Raw genomic sequence first — 23,269 nt, 5'->3', positions numbered from 1 at the left:
AGGTATCAAAGTTAGTCTTTAATTCCCAGGGCCCCCCTTTTCCCTTCTTTAGCCCTGTACTTGCTCTTTTCCAAACTTTTGGGGCCACATTTCACCACCATGAGTTTTCAAACTAGATTACAGATTAGGAATAGATTACTAGATAACTATTTAGTACAGATATAATTCAAAATACTAATCCTTACAGAGAATGAGTAATTTGAGAGATACTGTCACCTTTGATACTTAACTCAATTGCCCTACTTGTTCTTCTGAACCAGCAGAGTCTGAATATGCTATTGGGAAGTGGTAAGTATCCTTCCAAAAAAATTCAGTTTCTTCCAATTCTGTTCTTGATTTTTTTTTTTTTTTAGCCAGTTCAGATGTATATAAAATTCTGAGTATACCAGGACAAATTCACGTTAGCAAAATCAATTAGGAATACTAAGCAGGTGAGAGAGAGAAACTTAGGCACATTATGTTCTAGATTCTCATAGGAAATAAAAAAAAATAAAATAGGAAGACTTTAGGTCAGTGGTTCCCAACCCTGGGTTGTGATCCAAATGAGGGTTGCAGGGGCAATGCCAGCAGCACCGCACACAAAAGATGAGCCATGCCCTGTGCTGGGAGCTCACCCACCTCTGCCCCTGGGCTGCCACTGTAGCAGTGGGTTGTGGGGAAAAAAGGTTGGGAACCACTGCTTTAGGTGATATCTAAACACATTCCAAGTGAAGTGGGTCTCTGGTTTCTTAGGGTATTAGTTACTATTTGCAAAATACAAGATAGAAGTCTTTTTTTTTTTTTAAGAAAGGTTTCCCTTTTCTGATGCACCACAGTATATCACGTAGGGTTATTCAATGGATTTGTTCTAAGTGAAGCGTGAAGACACAACGAAGCATGGCTGTTCCATTTCTCCCTGTTCCATCTTCAAAATTACATAATGTTAAAAAAAATGAAACGTGGTAGTAGTGTTACACAATGTTAAAGGGCACAGGATGTAACTTCTCCTATTTTGATGCATTTGGTCCATTTTAACTCCACATAAATTAATCCAGACACTGCTGAAGTCACAGACTGTATGTTAGATTTGTAAATGAAGAAAAATAATTGACACTATAGCATTTACTTTAGCATAACATAAATCTCTGGAGGAAAGGACTACTTCTGCTTACCACTAATTTGAGCAAAATTTGATTTTCTAGGGAGACCAAGATCTAAAGTTACAACAATTAATACTAATATTAATTACACATGCATACAAAGACTCTCTGTTCTTTATATTAAATGTTCTCAAGAAGGGGCATTGTATGACCCTCTCAACTTCTTACATCTGTTTTGAAATGATCTGGTTAACTGCACAATTAATTTAGACTGGTTACATGTGCAAACTGTGATGCTTTAAAAAGGTCCAACCAACTATAAAGTTATTGCTGGAAAATGTGTAATAACTTTATAGCTGGTTTCTATACAGCTTCAATTTGCACATGCAGCCTGTGAACCAGTGTCTGGGAGACCATAGTTGTCTCTTAGCCAGGAGGGTGCACCATGCATGTGGGGTGCAGCCAGGGCTGAAAGTCCTGCCAGCTGCTGAACTCTCAGCTGTGGGAACTTACTATTTGCTGAGGCAGGGGAGCCCTGGATGTTGCTCCCGCGCTCCCACTGTAAGCAGTAGTGCATGATAAAATCTTATGCTACCTCCCATAATCACACTTCCTCTCTGGGAGGATAAGCAAAAAATTTGTCACTGTTGGTAATTTTTTATTTGTTTGTAGTATTCTCTTTTTCTATCCTACCAGTATGGAAAAGCAACAATAACTGTGGCCACATGTACCAAGAAATAAGGCAAGAATCTGTCACTCAAGACTACATATAAAAGTCTTGGTTGCTCAAGAGACTTCACAAGGAAAAAGAAAAATAAGAGAAAAACAAAGATACTATGCCATACCTGTTCTTAAAGGAAAGAGGGATAGGATGGGACAAGAGGGGACTATAACAAAAGGAACTACCAAAATAATTTTCTTGACCTATATAATTTTCTTATCCCGCTAATAAGGTTCTAATCAAAGATACACAGTGTGAGTATATTCCTGAGAGAATGTACATAAACAAGGTGGCCAGAATGTACAATGTTCCTGGTTTGGTTACACAAAAGACATATAAAGAATGTTTCCCCTACTCTATGACATGGCCCTGCAGTCCAAAACTGTACTGGCAAGCTTCACGGTCACATTATAATCACAGCAAATTAAGCATTACTACTTGCCAGATTTTCCCTATTCGTTTCATGTATAATTTACTGAGTATTGTTCCCTGGGAAATACTGGCTTTCATTATCCCAAACTTGATCATGTGTTATCATCTCTGGTCTCCATTACATCTCTACAATCAGAAATGTTTGCCTCACCTTCCAGTTTAATAGCTTGAAACTTCACCATCTAACAAAGTATGGAGCCATATTCAGCATAACATTCATTACTGTTCATAGCTGACAGGAAACCCTTCACCTCAACCTTGCAACTGATCTCTTGAATTCTTTTTTTCTTTAAGCAAAGAGCACAGTTTTGGAATTTCTAGTATATTTGAGAGGTGGAAGGTATCTTTTGTGGGGAATGGAAAGTGGTGGATATTGAAGATTTGTAAATACATTTTGTTGCCTTGTCCTTGAGATCAGTCCATAAATTTTGACATGCTAAGATGTAATAGAGCTACTTATGTAAACAATGTTTGAAAATCTGTAACGAGCATGCAGTGAAGTCTGTGAAGAACAGACCTTCAGTTCATTTGCTTTCTATCTGGAAGTGGGAATGAACTGGTATTTTAAGTAAATCTAAGATCAAACTAAAAACAGTAAAACATGATTTGATCTGTTTTATGGTGCTTAAGAATTTGTTGTAAAAAACAGCTTTATTAACTCTGCAGTGCTTATGGGCAAAGAGACAGTATTAAAGACAACTTTGAAAAAGCCTGAGGAACCTAAGAGAATTAAATATTGTTAACTGAATTAAGGTGTAAATTATTCAGACTTCGCAACAAATAGTGTCAAAAATCAACTGCATCAATAAAGCTCATTTTGGTGACAAGTCACTAGTAATTCACAGGGTTTCTTATGTCAGTGTTCATTGTGTATCCAGGTTCAAAAATGAAACACTGTAGTAGTGCATCAAGGATAACTCCTAGTAAAATACAATATAATGTATTCCCTTTGTCACAAAAATCATAGACTCATAGAAGTAGGGTCAGAAGAGACCTAGTAGATCTTCAAGTCCGACCCCCTGCCTGGGCAAGAGGAAAACTGGACTCATATGACCCCAGCCAGGTAGGCATCAAGCCTCTTCTTAAAGACCCCCAGGGTAGGAGCCATCACCACTTCCCTTGGAAGTTGGTTCCAGATCCTAGCCACCCTAACTGTGAAGTAGTTCTTACAGATGTCTAATCTAAACCTACTCTCCAACAACTTGTGCCCGTTATTCCTTGTTATCCCTGGGGGCGCTAGGGGAAACAAGGTCTCCCCCAAACCCTTCTGGTCCCCCCTGGTGAGTGTACAGACGGTCACCAGGTCCCCCCTCAGCCTTCTCTTGAGAAGGCTAAACAGGTTCAGGTCCCGTAGCCTCTCATTGTAGGGTCTGTCCTGCTGTCCCCAGATCATGTGGGTGGCCCTCCTCTGGACCCTCTCAATGTTGTCCACATCCCTCTTGAAGTGGGGTGCCCAGAACTGGATACAGTACTCCAGCTGTGGCCTGACCAGTGTCGCATAGAGGGGGAGGATCACCTCCTTGGCCCTACTTGAGATGCATCTGTGGATGCACAATAGGGTCCGGTTAGCCCTGCCGACCATGACCTCGCATTATCGGCCCATGTTCATCTTGGAGTCAATGATGACTCCAAGATCCCTTTCTGCCTCCATGCTCTCAAGAAGGGAGTTTCCCATCTTATAAGTGTGCTGCTGGTTACTACTGCCCAAGTGCAGCACCCTGCACTTGTCCGTATTGAAACGCATCCTGTTTTTGTTAGCCCACCCCAAATGCTGAGATTCTCACAAAATTACCAATGTTATGGTAGACAGTGGACACTACTGTGACTGCTAAAATTCACAGCAAAATTAGCTTCAGAACACACTGTTTAAACTATATACACTTCTACCCAAGTAATCATTTAAATAAAATTTGCCCATACTTGAAACTACCGGCTTTCTCTCCCCCCCCCCCCACTTTTACAAACTAAATGCAGTCCTTGTGGTTATTTGGTTCCTATCTTTCTTTTTGAGTTTACTATATTAGGAATGACTCAAAATGCCAACACGTGAAAAGAATGCTTATTTCTGCGCAAAGTATACCATTCTCTCCTCCACATTATCCAAGGTTTGCCATTTGTAACATGCCAGCACTGACCTAAGTGAAGTGTGGCTGACTGACTGTCCTAAAAATGGATCTTCTTCTTTGGGTTCTAACATGTCACTCATCCTAAGAGGTTTGTATGTGGACTTATTAGCCCCATTTTACTACATATTCTCTCCAAAGTCTTTAAGAAGAACAAAATAATCCATTTTACTATTATTTTAAATTATGTTATTTATTTTCCCAACTTGAGAGCTGCATAACTGAAGAAGAAATGGACTGGAGTGTGGCCATTGCTTGTGCAGAGTTCTTACAAGCAGGCTGTATTATATTCTTACCCCTGATAAGAAAATAAAAACCAGCATACTATGCTGGAGCAACAGACTGCTATTCAGAGAAATAGAAAATATATAGGTAAGATGCTTAATTGCATCTACATAGCTGCTATTAACACAGCAACTAGTTTAAAAAAATGAAGGTGATACTACACCATGTTTTCCCTACTACACTTGTTAAATAGCAGTTAAATATTTGGGCTATTTCAGCTTAAAATTGTTCAGAGCCAAGACACTCGGTATCCAGTGTGTGGCCAGACTAAAAATAAAAACACCATTCATTTTTCTAGTATATAAAAAAAAATGAAAATAAGCAATAGCCTCCCATTATAACTAAGGTCATGATGGAATTAAAATTATTAAGCAGCTCGTGCTTGCTTTGTTTATTAATATCTAGCCACACTTGTGTAAATATTGCTCATAAAACAAAGTTGGGGAAAAGGTGTGTAAAAATACTTTTGTTAAAGCTAGCTCACGAGCAAATTCTGCCAATACTACTGTCCTTTTATTATTTATGCTGTTGTTTCCTTCTGTACAATAAGTAGTACTGATTAACAGATGTACTCCCAATTTAAATGCTACCACACTTTGCCATATGTAAGTACATTTTAGAATATTTCTGCACATCTAATGGAAATAAAATTAGCAATAGCATGAGAATGGTATCTAGTTCAGGCAGTGTATGTGAGGAGAGGGTAAGAAGGGGTCCTAATTATTTCTTATCCCAAAGGTCTACAACACAAGCATAACTAGGATAATGAACATTCCAGGAATGGAAACTGTAAACACAGTATACATTGCATTAAACCCAATTAAATCCCACGGTGTCATCTTCTACAGCCGTTGGTAAAGGACACATCTGTCACTCAGAAGTCTTGTGGCATTCCACTTACCTGTCCCTGATATGGAAGCAAGTGATGCTCTTTACAGTAATTTATTACAGGTTACACTTTTCACCTTCTCTAATACTGTAAAAGACAGTGCAACCTGTTTACAATATAGCAAGTAATGGAGCTCAGAACTTTAAGGGAATTATTTGTAGCTGCTTTAATCAGAAACATTCTTCAGTAATCATATAACCTAATTTCTGGAAGGGACTTGGGCACACAACAAAATATTTACTGATAAAGAAGAGCTGTAAAAGCAATGTGCTGGTTTTGTGCATTACTGATGTTATGTGGTTCATGTATAAAAAACCGCCTAAATATATATACTTTTTCAAGTTAAAAGTATCAGGTCCCAGCATGATCCCTTCTTCAGTTTGGAAGACCTGAAACACTACTAAAAGGGCACTCTCAGCTTAAACTTCAATACTCTCAACTAGGCCTAGAAGGACACTTGTTAAAGTTCCTATTTCCAATAGTAGCCTAGTGTTAACATGCCATTTGCCTCCTGAATTCAGATATCACTTGGTATTTCTAATAGTTTAAAATATTTTCATACGGAATGGAGTAATAATGAGATAAAAATCAAACATGTTTACTTTGAAGCTAAACTTTCACATCCAACTTGCTTTTGCATATTTTCTCTTATTTTTGTGTCTAAATAAGATGCAGCATAATATAATCTTTAAGATGAATTTTTTGTAAAGAATCCTAGTTTTAGACTCATAAGCATCTGTTTGACTTATGAACTTTATCTTATATGTAACCAAAAATTAGATCTCATCATCAACAATGTTTTATATTATAAGGCCCTCTCAATGTTAAAAACCACATCAGCATTTTCTGCACAGAGTAAGCTGTTAGAAGAGACACTAACAGACACTGACATAGTTTACTTTTTGTAAGTGATAGATACAAGAAGTGCCTGAGAAAGTGATCAAGCACTAGTTGTATTCTTATTTTATACTCACAAAATATCTTCAAGTGAGAATGACCTTCTCATTCAGAAAAATAGCTGCTCTCCACAAGAAAACTGCAAAATGCTGTTCTAGAGTTAGCAAAATAGAACTTATTTTCCTAATGCTTTTCTGAATCCAAATTTCTTTTAAATTGTTGATATCATTTCAGAGCAGGAAAAAAGGTCCACCACTCTGTCCATCCTAGGCTACTTTTTCTAAGCCTTGTGGGTATTATCAAGTTCCATCAATATTCCCCTAGTAGCGTTTGGCACAAGGATTTTTTTCACTTGGCCCTTTTCACATGTTCTTTCAGTTGCACAAATGGCCTTGCTTGCAGTGCCAGATGATATTACTACATTCTTGCCATGTCCCAGAGAACTATTTTTTCTGAAAAACTCTGAAGAGAAATAATTAATTCTGACAAATCTCAGCATTCGTAATAAATTCATTCCATTTGGTGCACAGTATTTGTTTTCAGAACAATTTAGAAATCTGTATACACCTTTGGTAATTTACATTTTTCATATCCACAACTTAATGTGAAAGTAACATTTAGTTCAAGATTTGGCATTTGTTCTTTAAGTTATAAAATGCTAGGGATCCAATCTTGTTTAAGCCCGTGAATGTAACTGTTGCCTTGCAAATTCATCACATTTCCTTATGGCTAACATGTACCTGCCAAAGCAAATGAATCATTTGAGGCATTTGTATAAATAGCAAAATGTCCGTCAGCACTGAGAAAATGGCAGCGGCACACTTTTGAACTAACACATCAAAACTGTTTTAGTACAAAACCACATCACCGCTATTTTCTGTGAGCTGACATGCATTTAGTCATTTATACAAATGTGTATGACGCTGCACCAGGCGCATCAGCTCACGTGCTCTGCAGACTCGATTAATCGAGTCTACTCCGACATACTGGATTTCTGGCACGTCAAAACAGACAAGGTATGTGTATAAATGCCCTTAGATTCCTTTGCCTTCCAAAGTTATCTTTGAGCTGGTAGATGGTAGGGAACCCCCGCACTTTTTTTTTTTTAAATAACTCTTAGTCATGTTTTTCTTGTAATACTACAAGGAAACACTGAAAGATTATCCATATTAGTTGTGCTGTTATTTAAGAGAACGAATGTCATCAGCAAAACCAAAATCTTTTAGTGCAACTATTTAATGACTCTATTGTATCCATCTTCTCTTGTTCTCATAACACAGTTGATGGCTATGCCAAGCAGGAGAGGAAACGGAACACAATTTTTTACATCAATATTTATCAAACTACTTACTGAAAGCTTTACTGATATTTTTGTTGTCATACCATAACACTTCATTATGCACCTGAGTGAACCATGAACACTGTGAAAGGTTCTTATATCTATACAATTCATGGTGAGCATTTGTCATCATTTAACACTCTTCATTATGTTTCTTAAAGTGAAAATGTAGTTGACACATGGTCTTCTAGGTCCAAGCTGAGCATGCTCTTCCTTTAAGTTCTGCCTCAACTCACTTCCTTTACTCTGCAAAAGATTCTGCCTACCACCAAAAGGAATGTAACATATTGCTAGTTATCATGGTCACACAGATCACTTTTCTGTTATTATGACTATAAAGTAAGTTTTCTAAAGGTTTTTCCTGACTCCACACTTCGTTGAAAAGCTCTGATAATTTTTATAGATGCTATTGCCACCACAAGCTTTTAATGCTTCCTCATGAGACAGGCTTCAAACTGCCAATTTCCTGGGCTGTTTGTAGCATTTTTTATTTGTATTTGTGATGCAAGATGTTATGCTGTGTAGTTCCATGTTCATTTCGGAGGGGGGGGGCGGAGTTTCTTGTTGGGCTGGCCTGTCTAGAACGGGGTGGGGGGCTCAAAATATGATGCATGGGCCAGATCTGGCCTGCCAGGTGATTTCATCTGGTCCAATTAATCATATCTGACCCAGTACACAGCTGGCCCTGCTGTCCTCCACATGGGCATCTGCCAACTCCCACCAGGGCAGCCAGCACACAGCTTCCAGGCGGGGCTGCTACTGCTGTTACTGCTACAGCTGCCCAGGGAACTGCTCAGTTCCTCCAGCAGCTCCTCCTTATGTGTCCTTGCTGCAGCACTCTGGGATGCAGGTACGGAAACAGTGGTGGGTGGAGGGAAGCAACAGCTGGGCAGGATTTTGGAGCCTGGAGCATGGGCTCCGTGCCCAGTGGGGCAGAGCAGGAACATGGAGCCCGGGTCAGCCCAGTTCCATTGCAAGGAGCTTCCCCTCAGCTCACGTGCAGCTCCCAGGATTCATGCGCCACCGAGGGAAAGCCCCATGCAATGGAACTGGCAGCCTTCCCCGCTCCCTGCCACATGCAGCTCCTGGAACTTTTCTGGAAAGGCAGGGAACTACATGAGATAGAGCCAAACCAGTTCTGCTCCTTCCCTCCTGGCAAAGTCCAGGGAGCTGTATGTGGTGGCAGAAAGTGGGGCCAGACTGCTGGCTCCACTGCACGGGGCTCTCCACCCAGTCTGGCCCCAGTGCGCAGCACTTCCTGCCCATACCGAGGGCATGCAGCTCTGGCTGGGTCCCCAGAACCTGTGTTTATGACTCAGGGAGAACCAGGTGACGAAGGCAGGTTGGCCTGGCCCCACTCCGTGCTACCATGTGCAGCTCCCAGACCTGGCTGGAGTCATGCACCACGAAGCAGCTCCACCTGTGCAAGTCATCGGTGCCCCGAAGCCTGCAGCTGCTGTTCACCATGGGGGGGGAGGGAGGGAGAGAGAGAGTGAGTGTATCTTCCACCCCCTACCATATCCACACCCCCACCTCCCAACTCTCCCCCAGCCCTGCACTTCCCATCCTTCCCCACACAATTACACCCCAACTCCACACCCTACCCACACACCCTACCACCTCAACCACACCCCACACATTCCCAATATACAAAAGTAAGACTTTACTTTGAGCTATTATGCAATCACTCACCTCAATATACACTATGCAAACATGTAAATACAGAAAAATATTTTTTAAATTAAAATGGGTTATAATAGATGTTTGATTTTTAGTATATTATTTGGTTTTTTTCCGGCTCAAAGATGGCAACTCCCCTCCACCCCCCCCAAAAAAAGTACTTCCAGGGGCAGGGGAGGGACTGCTGGTGGCAAAGGTTGGGGGGTTAGGGGTGGGACTTCCAGTTTCAAGATGGCAACCAAGGGGCTGGGCACCTGTGAAGGAGTAGGGCTACCCTTGTGGCCCTCAACAGCTCACCAAAACTCATTAAGTAGCCCTCCAGCTGAAATAAATTGCCCACCTCTGGTCTAGAACCTCCTTAAAGTGCTCTACTTGTCACACTTTAATTTTTCTGTTAGCTTATTTCCTTGTTTAGTTATACTCACTGATGGGAATAAGCTTGCCAGTAAGAATTCCACTGAGTTGATTAACTGTTTTACTATCTTCTCTTTCAGGGACTGCTTCAGATTCTTTGTCAATTGTTATCCATGTATTTCTTCTTTTTTTTCCTGCTGCTTTATTGTAAAAAGGCTATTTGGCGATTCTCTTTCTGGAAGAATTTTTGAGAAGCTGTTGCTTGCTTGGGTTTGTTTCCATTTTTCCATAAATTCTACATATCCTCAATAAACCAGTCCTCAAGTCCACTTTTTTGGAAATCACCTATAGGTATTACATCTATGATAATCTTTGCAGAAACAACAAGGACATAAAAATACTGACTTCCTGAGAAGTCCAAGCCTTGATAAACGCTTGAAACCTATTTCTTGTATCAATTTGAAATTGCAAATTTTTTTAGCTTTTTGTTGTTCATTTCTTAGATGGGTTTTGTTTGAGTGGCAACATGGTAAGGGAGGGTGGGAGCTGCTCATTTTTGTTTCCCTGAGGTTCCCCTCTATTTACTTGGAGGAATTTTGGTCGAAACTTTGCTTACTCCTGACTTCTCTTATGTTATATGCTTGTTTTTTAAGAAATATTCAATATTTCCTTTTACCAGAGATGGTCAATCTGTTTCCTAATAGGTCTGTATAGAGAATTCCAAGTTACCATATAGAAACCATATATTTGTATGAGAATTGTGTTGTGATCCACCAATGACAAGTCCTGATACAAAAAACAATTCTAAAAGTCTTTTACCATCCTAATTTTACCAACTGCTTTCTATATTTCATTATTTGATCTCCAACTTTGGTATAGAAGCCTCCCATTTACTGTCATACTTGAGAAAACTGAAAGTTAATGTTTCAAATCAAATGCAGGATCTATCTTCAAACTTATCATCATGGTTGTCTGATGTATAATATTATGATGCATACAAAGTCTGAAATCTAGTTTGGAGCAATCAGATCCTGGTTCTCAATATGTAAGTGATTTTTTTCTGCTTTGGAAGTCTTAACTAATGCTACTACATGTGAATGAGCCATTTTTTCTTCTTCCGTTATGGTTTTATTTTAATCCTTTTTGGCAACAAATCAGCAACTGACATTTGCTTCTTCCAAGGAGTTTCAGATTATAGTCCTCCATTTCTTTCATCACTTGTTTTGTCGCACAAATTTTCAATATTGTTTTGAAAAATAATATGCAGTAAATAGTGCTATAAATACTGAGATAAAATTAACTCAAGTTCTCCTTTAAACAATGGAATATCCTAAGGCTAAATTCAGGATACACAACACCAGACTGTAAGATCATAGGATCACAGGAAATTTGGTGTGGAAAGGACCTCACAAGTTCATCTGATCCAGCCCCCTGCTCAAGGCAGGATCATCTCTGACTAAACCATCTCAGCCAAGTCTCTGTCCAACCTCTTGAAAATTTCCAAGGATGGAGGTTCCACAGCTTCTCTAAGTAGCGTGTTCCAATGCTTGACTACCCTCATACAGAAAGTTCCTCCTAATTCGCAACCTAAGTTTCCCCCTTTGTAGCTTGAGGTTATTGCTTCTAGTCCTGTCCCAAACAGCCATAGATAAAAACCCATTTCCATTCTCTCTGAGATTATTCTTCAGATAGAATTCATAGATTAGTAAGGCTGGAAGGGACCTCAAGAGAGATCGAAACAGGGACTGAACCTGCAACCTTCAAACATTTATCACCCTAAGTCTTCTCTTCTAGACACTAAATAATCCTAGTACTTCCAAGCCTTTCCCTCTGAGTCATGCTTCTCAGGCTCCACATCATTTTTGCTGCTATTGTGCTGAACTCTTTCAAATGTGTCCACATCCTTCATGAAGTGCGGAGCCCAAAATTGCACACAGTAACTCCATGCGAGACTTCACCAATGCTGAACGCAGCAGAAGAACCACTTTCCTCAATTTGTAAAAGACATTCCTGCTGATACAAGCCAGCACACTTTTGACTTTTTTTTTTTTTAAATGAGCGCACGCTGTTGACTCAGTTTCAGCTTACAGTCTACTGAAACTCACAGGTCTCTCTCTGCAGTACTGCAGCCTAACCTCTCATTCCCCAGTCTGTATATGTGCATACAATTATTCCATCCCAAGTGCCAGTCTTTCCACTTGTCTGTGTTGAATCTCATCTGGTTAATTGTGTACCATTTTTATTGACAAGCAAGGTTGTGCTGGATTCTAGCCCTGACCTCCAGAGTGCCTGCAACTCCACCCAACTTGGTGTCATCTGCAACAGGCACATAATTCCATTATCCAAATGATTAATGAAGATGTTGAACAGTACCAAATCCAGAAGAGACCCCTGGGGAACCCCACTTGATATCTCTTCCCAACTAGACATTGAGCCATTGATAACTACTCATTGATCAAGATGATCCAAATATATCCATGTTACAGTACCTTCATCTAAGTCTGTATTTCCTTAGCTTGATATTGAGACTGTTGTGAGAGAGAGTATCAAAAGCCTTGCTAATGTCAAGATACATTACATCCAGTTTCCCCCCCATTCACAGAGCCTGTCACCTGATCATAAAAGGAAACAGGCTGGTCAGGCATGACTTGTTCTTGGTGAATCCATGCTGGCTGCTCCTGATCACCTTGTTCTCCTCTAGGTACTTCACAAAAGACTCCTTGAGGACCTGGTCCAGAATATTTCCAGGTATCAAGGTCAGGCTCACTGGTCTGTAATTCTCTGATCCTCCTTTTTTCCTTTCTTAAAGATGAGCACTTTATTTGCCTGTTTCCAATCATATCCAACATCACCTGACCCCACAGGTTCTCAAAGAGGATAACTAATGGCTGTGAAATTAATTTAGTACCCTAGGGTATATCCTATATGGCTGTGCTGACTCAAAAGCATCTAGCTTCTCTACATTAATCACCAGCCTATTCTGCTAGTACTCCAGGCTGCTTTTCTACTTCCCTGTCTTTGCTGCACTCATCTGTTATCTGCCCCTATTTGTGAGGACTGACGTAAAAAAAGGATATTATGAAGTTTAGCTTTCTCTGCATTGTCCATTACTACCCTGCCTTTTGCATTCTGTAAGAGATCTATGGTTTCTCTGGTTTTCATCTTACTTTTCACACTTGCAGAGTCCTTTTAATTGTTTTTCACTCCCTTGCCAGTTGCATCTCAAATTGTACCTTGGCCTTCCTAATTTTCTCCCTGAACGCCCATGCGATATCCTGATATTCTTCCCTAGTACAATGACAAAATTTCAACTTGTTGGCTTCCTTTTTGAGTATCAACTCATTGAAGAGGTTGCTATATAAGCCAGGATGGCCTCCTGTTGCACTTACAATTCTCCCATGAGTCTAGTCTTACTGCTATAGTAACAGCAAAATACCAAATACACATACAAAATTATCCCCCGCCCCCTTTCTTTTTTTAAAATAGACGCAAATCTTTCCTATCCATTGCAGTCTATAAACACAGTAACAGCCTATGCTGTAGAAGGCTTAATAGTGACAATCTGGGAAAATTACTGTTTGTTCTTTTTTGTAGTCCTCTCCTGTCCCATTAGATGGAAATAAAGAACATCCACTCATGTTATAGCTGCTCCTACCCAGAAGCAGAGGCAAAAGTTTTGTAAGAAAATGCTGCCTCGTTTAGGTTAAATCAGCCCTTCAACTCTGGATGTTAAATAAAGCAGCATATGGAGATGCCAAAAATGTATCACCATTCCACAGAATAAAAGTGGGATACAGGATGGGAGAAGACAGAGAACACAGAACTGCTGATAAGTAATTATCCCTTTGTCATAAATTAATCTTTTCCCATCTTACAGAAAAGACAATTGGGACGACAGGTGGATGTAACTATCAAAGAGGGATATGACATCTGTATGGATAACATGAATAGCTACAGACATCATCCAGCTGGCTGAGTTTATTACATCTGTGCTATTATGATCATGCAGCAGCTTAACACAACAAGTGATGCAGCCTCCACTGCACAATAGTCTTGGAGGAATACTTCCTGACATGAAGAGGACACAGGTGATTACCCTGAACAAGGACGGACTACATGTGATTTTAGCTTATAAGAGGCTGAGAAGCAATAATATATAGTGTTAGAACATATTTCTTTCGCACTGACCCACAAAAGAATATTAACTTTTAAGAACTTCGGAGAATGGGGTAAATAAAACTTTAAAGCTCTTAACATCCAAAGAAATCAGACAGGATAAATGAACAGAAGACAAATGAGCTCAATTTAGGAATAAGCTACGCAGAAAGGTACAGTTCAACTTTAACCAGGAAAAAAGTCACACTTCAGATAGGCTGCCTTATCTTTCTTGATTTTCAAAAGCAGTTTTGGGTGAATAATAGGAGGAAAACAGCACCTCAAAACTGAGTGAAGCAGACCTACAACAAAAGTACCAAATTTGGGAAAGGCCTATTGAAAGACATGGAGGTTCAGATTGCTGAGAGAGGGGGACATGACTGCTGAACTAATCTGCTCCTGAATTGTTCTCTCAAAGAGAAATATTACAATTGCAACCTAAATAAGGCGGTGGAGACCTGGGGCTGAGTAGACAAAAGGCAACAACTCTGGTAAGGTCCCAGAAAACTGAAAAGGTGCCAAAAATAGCAAAGGAGGAGGGGTGTGGATGGAGGACCCAGGCAGTTGGGCTAGTTTGATACCCTGGGTCTAGATGAAACTATATAAAGGTGGGTGTGAAACAGGTTGGATAATGGTACTCAAAAAGAAAAGTACCAAGCAATAGCTAAATATAAAGCTAGGAGGAAGTATATGTTAGGGTCTTGCCCATGTTCTCATACTGCTCAATACCTTCATTAAAGACTAGGAGAATGGAACTGAGTGTACATTTATTAATCCGTGGCTGACACCAAAACTGCTGGGGAACTAGACACTTTAGAGGACAGGATTAGGATTGAAAATGGCCTCATTTCAAAATTTCTCTCACTTCTAAACAACTATATTTTTCAATTGTCAAATGAACCAGATGCATTAATAAAGCAGTAATAAACCTAGATAAATTATAGTAACAAAGGCTGCTTGCAGATGTTAAAAGCAGCGCTTTAAACTTAACACTTTCCTGAGCCAAGACCAGAACATGCCCAAGAGACAGCGTCTTAGTTAGGCCCAACTCTGCGGCATCTATATGGATCGGGCACTTAGAAGGACTAAAAAAGCCCTATTAATCTAATAGATGATTGTATCAGCTTTAGCTAAAAGCACCAAAAAGCTCCGCTGATGCACCTGATCTATACAGATGCTGCAGAGCTGGGTCAAAGTAATACTTCTGGTAAAGCACTTTTTTCATTTTTTTTTTTTTTAACATCTGCAAGCAGCCCTAGTGCATCAATATACACTACCAACAGATACCTAAACATCACAACAGATTCCAGAACTGTTAAAAGCAGTCAATTTTTCAGGATCTTTCAGTTTAACAGATTAGATACTGTCAGCCGTTTATGTCCAGAAATTCAACTTTAATCCCTGTTGAACAGTGCCTCAATGCCAATGGAACAGACCTTAATGCCAATGGACCAGAATGACTTGAGACACCCCTGCCCATGGCAATAACGCTGGAGCTTCAGAGAAAGGGCAGCAGAAAAAATAACTGGAAACTGGATTTTTATTCTGCTAAAAAACTCTGACCATGTGCTGAAGCTCTGGGGCTGTCAGCATGCAGATTCAGAAACGCAATAAAAATTAGCTCTCTTTCATGTTTGGGAGGCTAAGTGACAGAATACTAATGAAAAAAACCCTCTAAATATGTTTGTAGAACTTGATGGCTTGGGCTCACATTTATTGAGGAAATCTGCTCAACAGAAAGTGCACTTTCTTAAGCTTTCATGTGTTAAATATTAAACTACATAACAAAAGCTTGATTATATATTTAATTAATTAGCATAAACTAAAACTTTTAGTTCAGAATACTGGACCATTCTGGAACAAATTACAGTATTTAATCCACCAAAAATGTTTTATATACAAATGACTGGAGGTACAGGAACCATAGAGAAGTCTGTAGTCTATTACCATTTAAAATGGCCAAATAATAATCTCTCAAATGTGATATTTGGCTTGCATTTACAAATACTAGTTATAAACCACTGAAAAAAGGGTTTAGTGGCAATGGTTTGATTTAAAACTGGAGATGTTAACCTCTTTTAACAGCTTATGGTACACAAAGGAAGCTCTTTCACTGCCTGTTATGGATGGCTAAAAATAAGGAACAAATGAATCTTATTCCTTTATAGCCTACTTGAGATCTAACATTACAACTTGTATGCTTTACAGATCAATTCATTCTTCGTTTGGGAGCAAAATACTTATTTGATACTCCAAATATCCTTTTAATAAAACCATGGCGTTCAGTTGCTAACGCATACAAATTTCAGCACTAAAGGCTTGAATGATAAGGGACATTTACAATAGTCACATATACAAGCAATATTAAATCAAATTTAGTTTCCCTCAACAAGTGTAAAAGTGATAAAGAATCTGTAAAAAGACCTGTTGCATTTTGCAGCTTTGACAAATCTGTCTGAACAAACTTTAGTTTCTATGAAATATTCTCATTCGGGCAGCATGTAAAATCCCAATATGAATTGGAGCTCCAAGTCCACACCATAATAAAGTTGGCCTGCTATCGGCTCACTTAATGACTATAATGATTTTCTGGCATAACCAAAACCACTGGCCAGCAACAATGACTTAAAAACAAAACAGCACAACTCCTAGTTTTTAAAAAGGTTGTAGAAAAATTCTGCCTACATTTTGTTACCAAGTATTTTTTTCTCTATAGCCTAAAAAGATCATTTCTCTGAACAATAAGGAATTACTCCAATGGAAATGTTATAATCTAATTTTGCTTATTACTTTATAAACACACAATACACTTATAAACCAGCACAAGATTGGGCTATAGGGCCAGAATCTGCTAGACTACAGCTTTTTTTTCTTCCTACTGGAATGGTACTTGAGATCTGCATTTCAGAAGTCACTCCTTAACATTTAAGACAAAAGTATGGATAGGATTACTTACTGCAGGTACCAGTAACTTTTTTACTTCTTCAACAGCCCTCTTCAGCTTGATTTCTGCTCTGTTTTGAGCATCCTCCACAGTGATTAGTACATGTAAATCTTCATTCAGGTGTTCCCAGTTGGGTTTGCCTCTATTTTGTTCCTCCTTAAAAAAAAAAAAGTAAAAATCAAACAAACATGGAGTATGAAGTATCGTTACGTTGGCTCCAGAAGTTAGAAATAACAAGAACAAATCAATTTAATGAATTATAAAAATCACATTTTCAGTCGAAAAATAGGAAAGGGGGGGCGGGGCTTGATACTTAATATTACAGAGACAAAGATTGAACAGCTTGGGTTTATTACAAATTATACGAGCATACTGCATTTTCAGAAAATCTTTTACAGGCTCATCTTATTTGGGGGAAAATGAACTACTACAACTTCAGATGCCTTCTGGCAAGCAAGTATAGCTTAGAATTTTTCATTGCAAGATATTATATACCAAACGCACATGAAAAATCTCAAGCAAAAACTTAAACTCTAAAATGTATTCATTTTCAAAGCAAAAAATAAAAAATATCGGGTTGCACATGTAAAAGAAAATCAATTTCCTACTGAACTAATTCCTCTTCAGAAATTATTTTTCTTTTAGGATAACCATAAAAAGAACAAAACTTATTTAAGAACTAACAGTCACATGGTATGGAGGAAGAAAAGAATTAAGGAATGACACTTCAGAAACTGTTCATAATACTGCTCCCTAGATCATTTTAGAATTAAAGTGAATAAGCAGATAAATAACCTGGCATTTTCAAGTGAACAGTAATGTAGACACTCACATTAATTACTCAAGAATTTGTTATGTTGCTTTCCTCCAGAGTGCTAAGAAACCGCATTTAAAATACCTCAAGAGAAGTTAGTCCAGCATCCATAGTCATTCTACAGAACTTCTCATAAGCAAAGGAATGCCAATTGCCTTATTTACATAGTACCATATCTGTGCTAAGTTTTAATGTTACCTTGAGGCAGAGTCAAAAATATTTCAGAAGTAACTGAGCCAAGTTAGTTAGACAGAAAACTCTACAAAACTTGACATGTTATTTGATCTTACATACTTATAAATACCAATTTCTGTTCCAAAATGTACAGCTATAAAACACTGGTTTATCTCCAGGCCAATTCAGTTGGCTAGGATGACACTAATTAACCTTACCTGTCTTGAATAGAGAACAAAGTTTGTTAGCATTTTCCTGTCACTGCAGTATTCTAAATAGGAAATATTAAACTGTCATGATAATGTGGTAATATTAAAATACAGCTAGAACTGTGCTGTAATTAAGTGTTTCATAGACATAGACATGTTACTGAAAAGAAAGATTTATTGATTACCAACTTAAATACTTTATCCTACCCCACAAGGCCAGAGGCATTTTTAAACAACTCCTGAAATAAAACATGCTGGACCTAACATAGGGTCTCTCAAAACTCCTTGTAGGACAAGCCTAGTACTACTAAATACTAATTCATGTTTTAAAGAAATGCAAAGCAAACCATGTCAGTTCAGAACAGACTTTTTATTCCAAATTATTTAAAAATTCTTCTACTAACTCTTAGCTTTTCTTTTGGTTTGTGAAATGTCAATCAATACAAACAAATGTATCTGGCCATTCAGACTTAAAAGTACCTGAATCTACACCAACCTGAACAGAAAGAATATACCATTTTACACTTAATTTATATGTTGTAACTGTAAAATATTCTATTGAATGAACAATGAATAGCAATGGAACTATTAAAAAAAACCCGAAGCCTATGAGAATGTGTCTCGGGACTTATTACATTGGAGGAATGGAAGCCAAACATATTAAAATAAAAAATACTGCTAAATACAAAATGTGGAGTAATGATGTCCCCTGACATACTGCTATAAAGCTACTGTGAGTTTTAAGAAATGTGGTATTTAAATGTCTTCTCTTAATATTATTATTTTAAGTAAATAGCACTGATTCTAAATAGCACTGACTGAAAGTTACTTATGTGAACTTCAGAAGCCTAGGTAAGAGAAAAGTAACCTTTCATTTATAAAGTCTGACATGAGAAGCTTAACTAATGATCTACAGAAGCTGCAGGATATCTGCCCACTCACTATCATGATCAAAGCTTCTGTATCTCTGTGTCCATCTTAGAGTAACTGGCATTTAAATCTGTGGTTCTCAACCGAGGCACCGCGGACGGCTCAGACGTGCCAAAGCAGCAGTGGCCAGGAAAAACTACCCCACATGCTCTCCCTGTAGTCGTCTTAAGGCAGGCAAGCAAAGCTGCTTTGTACTGTGCAAAACTTCCTGGTCCAGTACCCCTTATATTCCTCCCAGAAACAGATGTGGGAGTCCGCTTCTGTTTCTTAGAGAACTGTGGTGCCAGATGAGGCCGGGTTACACAGCACGAGGCAGCTCCTGCCTGCCTTCAGCTGATTACAGACTCTTCATGCAGGAGCTGTTGCATGCAGGGCCAGCTGGCTGTGCAACAGGCATGTAGGGCAGTTTAATCTGGACGTAGCATAACCAGGCTAAGAAGCATTGTGGTAAACTGAGGCAGCACAAATAGTGGTTCTCAGATGAGGGGGCTGCCACATTCAAGTAAGTGGAGGTCAGGTATCATGACCCTGAAAAGGTTGAGAACCACTGATTTAAACAATTCAAATCATTCTTTAATTATTAGAACTGGAAGAGTACTCTTTCTTTTCCCCACCATCTTCCCCCCCCCCCGCCACCACCCCGGCAGTGGGAAGAATTTACTGTTCTTCCTTTTGTGCTAAATTGTGAGAAACTGACAGGAAAAGGAACATGCCACAGCAACTGGAAGCATGACTGATGAAGAGTGGCACCCTGAGAACACTGTCAAGAAGACTGAGTTCAAGAGGGACAATGACAAGGAAAGCTATTCCTGGGTAGCACAACAGTGATAAAGCAACCAATGCCTCTTTAAAGGTGCATGTCTGCTTGCAGTTTCAGCTACCTCCATTTAAGACCAATGCAACTGTAAACAGAATAAACAAATTCAACGTTGTGCCAACAATTTCTCTAACAATGGAAACAGATTTAGTGAAATGCCTTGAAACAAGCTATACTTAGCCAAGGGGCAATAATATATTCTCTTTACTGAAGTTATAACCTGTCAGCAGAGGAAAGTAAAACATGCACTGCTGTGATGGATTTAAACCTCATCTATAACTTTAAAATAAACACAGCTAGAGGACAAACTTATTTCTTTAGCATACCCTGGTGAAATGGTCTAACTGGTTATTTGTAAATGACTTCAAATTTTGTTAGAAATACAAAAGTAGTGGCTTTTCATACGTATAATTGATCTGATTAGGCTGCGTCACTAGGATGTATGAAAAGCTATATGCAATCCAACAGTCCAAGTGATAAATCACTGTAAATAACTATGCATTATTTACTGAAGTGGAAAACACATTGCATACACTGGCCATAACTATATTCTAATACTGTTCAGCCCCTGTAGTGTTGCAGTCACACAAAACTATGTAAAATAATAAGAAGTGTATAATTAAGGCTCCAAGCAGAGTTCGTATTCTGTTTTTTTCTGTCAGTCTCAAGAAAAGTGCACTAACAGTCTGCTAGCAAACACTCAAGCGGGGCCTACCACAATTAAGGTACAGTTCTTTAACCTTAAATAGGAACTTTAAGCACAAAGTTTTGGAGATGGTAGAAGACTATGTAGTACTTTTTTTTTTTTTTTTTTTTAAATAAATGCAATATGCAATGGAAAGACTAAAGGAAATAGAAAGGTTCCAACACCTTTTCGTTACAATTTTCACCCACATCCACACACACCCTTTATCCCCAAAAGCCCACCTTCCTTTTGGCTTCAGTTGTACCATAGCAAGCAATTTCAATTCCTTTATTACTGAAAAACTTTTTTAGCAGTCTATGCCGTATGGTTATTTAGAAGCCCATACAATTTGTTTCAACAGAAAAAAGATCAGCTAAAGATGGTCACCAGGCAGCTGAAAATGAGCTGAAAATGGTCACCTCCCTTCGGCTCAAAAGGGCTTGAAGTTCTAAACAACTGCTGTCCCCTATACTTCCTTGAATCATGTCAAATACTGAATTAAGCATTGTGGGAAACAGCTGCTGCCAACTGAGTACTTAAAAATATGCTAATTCTTTTCATGAAGCAAATCATGAAAAAACAAACAAACCCTCTCTTCTCCCACTCAGGCCCTTTATTGAAGAGGAGGTAGAAAGCTCATACATTAAATATCAAATTAGAAATTTTACCAGGAAGCTGGCCTATTAAAAGCTACTAACCAAGTGGGGTATTTTATTTACGAATTTAGGAGAAAATGGAGAAAAGCAAGGATACATAAAACAGAAAAATGGCTAGGAGTGGCTTTCAGAGAAGATGGGATAAGAGAATTACAACTACCTTTACTGAATTTCAGATAACATATACCCAATTTCTTCTGTAGCAATGTTGAACAACTTAGAAGGGTGACAGGGCGAATACTATTTGGATATGCTATAATACCTCTCATCATAAAAATAAGACCAAGAGATTTGAAAATTACTACTGGGCCAAAAACTATTTGCTAATAGTGTAGTCAAATGGTTTGGAGGTACAACTGCTGAAGGAGTCTAAAAAGATCAAAAACTATAAAGAAGAAAAGAAAGTTCAGAAAAATATATTCAACTACACATATCCTAAATTTTAGAAATTACACACGTACACTTTAAACCAGGGATGTCAAAGATTGGGTCTGAAGAGACACATCATCCAACCTCAGGTGCTGCTGGCTCTACACAAGGCCAGACCAGATTGCCCCAGCATACTGAATCCAGAGCCCGCAGTGTCTGCCCCACCAATCCAGGACTGTGGTGCACACAGCCCATCCTGACCAGTCTAGTATGCAAGCCATGTGCAGTGTCCACTCCAGCTGTGTGTCCCCTGCATTCCAGATCCAGAACCTCTTCCAGCTGGTCCAGGACTGATGCTCTATGCAGCACAGGCTCCAGCAGAGGTGCTACATGCATTTTGTGTCCTGATCCAGCCAGAACGGGTGCCACCTGCAGTGCATGATAGGGAAGGGGGAAGGGGTGGGGAATCTGGGGCCAATCTGGTCCCTTCGGCCAGCCCGGTGCCCGATGAGTTTGACACCTCACTGCTCACCAGAGCCTGTTTATAAAGCAAGATGAGAAACGGCTGGCAGTGGAAGATGCAAAAAATAATGCAGAATAAAATAATCTATGCCATAACCTTGGTGAACAGCAATATTAGAAATGCTTAATTAATGTTAGTTTGTTTGTAAACTAACTAAATTAAACCACATTAAAACCTATAAGTAGCAGATGAAATTTTACTTCATGTTTCTGGTTTGGCAGAAGCTTAAAGAACAGGGCTAAATTTAGGATACTGACAGATTTTACTTTTATTCAATCCTCTGTGCACACCTCCATTACTGTGGAGGCACCCTGAGGATATTAGATATGATGAAATTTCTCCACACACCTTTCCACTGAGGTCACCATATCAGGTAGTAAAAATTCATTCTTCTGCAATTCCTTTTTTAAATTCAATTGCTAAAACAGAACTGGGGGGAGGGGGAAGCTGTGCAAAGTTAAAAATAGATACAAAAAGCAAAGGCAATACATGACTCAGCATGCCTAGAATAACTAACCTTTGATGTTAGAAAAACAATGTCTTATCAAGACCCTGTGTAAAATCATCACACTTCATTTATTTTCTTAAAACAGAGATTCACATATTTTGGTAGTTTTCATCTTTTCTACTACTATTGGCTCATGAAAAACCTACTGGTAAAATAAAGCTAGTTCCCGTTTCCAGCTGCTAGCTGGCATTAAAAGAACAGTGGAAAATACATACTTTCCTACTACCACTTTAAACAAGCAACTGATACAGATAGAGCATTATACAACTGAGAGGACAACAGACAACCTGTGTGATCAGAATGTAAAAATAAACTGTCCACAAAACCATCTTTTTGGACCACAATAACAAACTGAGAATTCTTGTCCTACACATTTTTATCTTGCTGCATTGCTAGCCATAAACAATTCCTATAGAAGTGGCAAAATATTTTTAGGCCTCCAAGTATGTCATACTTCTCATTATCCCAACTTCACTCCTCAGTTAAATATATTACATGGAGTAGTCCATCTGTAAGGTCAAAGATGAAAATAGATTTTCTATGCATTTTAGACACTGTTCTGCTTTAGATGACTTAATAGGCACGGACACAAAATATTTCTTCTTTTTTTTAACATGTAGGTTGCTTACAGACATGGAAAAAAACCCAGCACTTTACTTGAAGCACAGAGCATGCTCAGAAGAGGC

The 23,269-nt window shown here is 38.9% G+C and overlaps 1 protein-coding gene across 7 annotated transcripts in view; it reads right to left on the bottom strand.

Moving 5' to 3' along the window:
* Positions 1-23,269, bottom strand: part of QKI (QKI, KH domain containing RNA binding) — a 281,160-nt gene that overhangs the window by 58,017 nt on the left and 199,874 nt on the right. For all 7 annotated transcript variants that reach the window (XR_009455620.1, XR_001371952.3, XM_014596742.3 and 4 more), the window contains one exon: positions 16,911-17,054. Coding sequence is in view for 5 of the 7 variants with exons in the window: in XM_014596742.3 (XP_014452228.1) it covers positions 16,911-17,054 (144 nt within the window). In the remaining 2 variants the exon portion in view is untranslated. The remainder of the gene's footprint in view (positions 1-16,910; positions 17,055-23,269) is intronic.

This window comes from Alligator mississippiensis, chromosome 1, assembly GCF_030867095.1.
Source record: "Alligator mississippiensis isolate rAllMis1 chromosome 1, rAllMis1, whole genome shotgun sequence".
NCBI classification, from domain to species: Eukaryota; Metazoa; Chordata; order Crocodylia; family Alligatoridae; genus Alligator; species Alligator mississippiensis.
The sequence above is the reverse complement of the archived record's forward strand: the minus strand, read 5'-3'. Positions and strand labels throughout refer to the sequence as shown.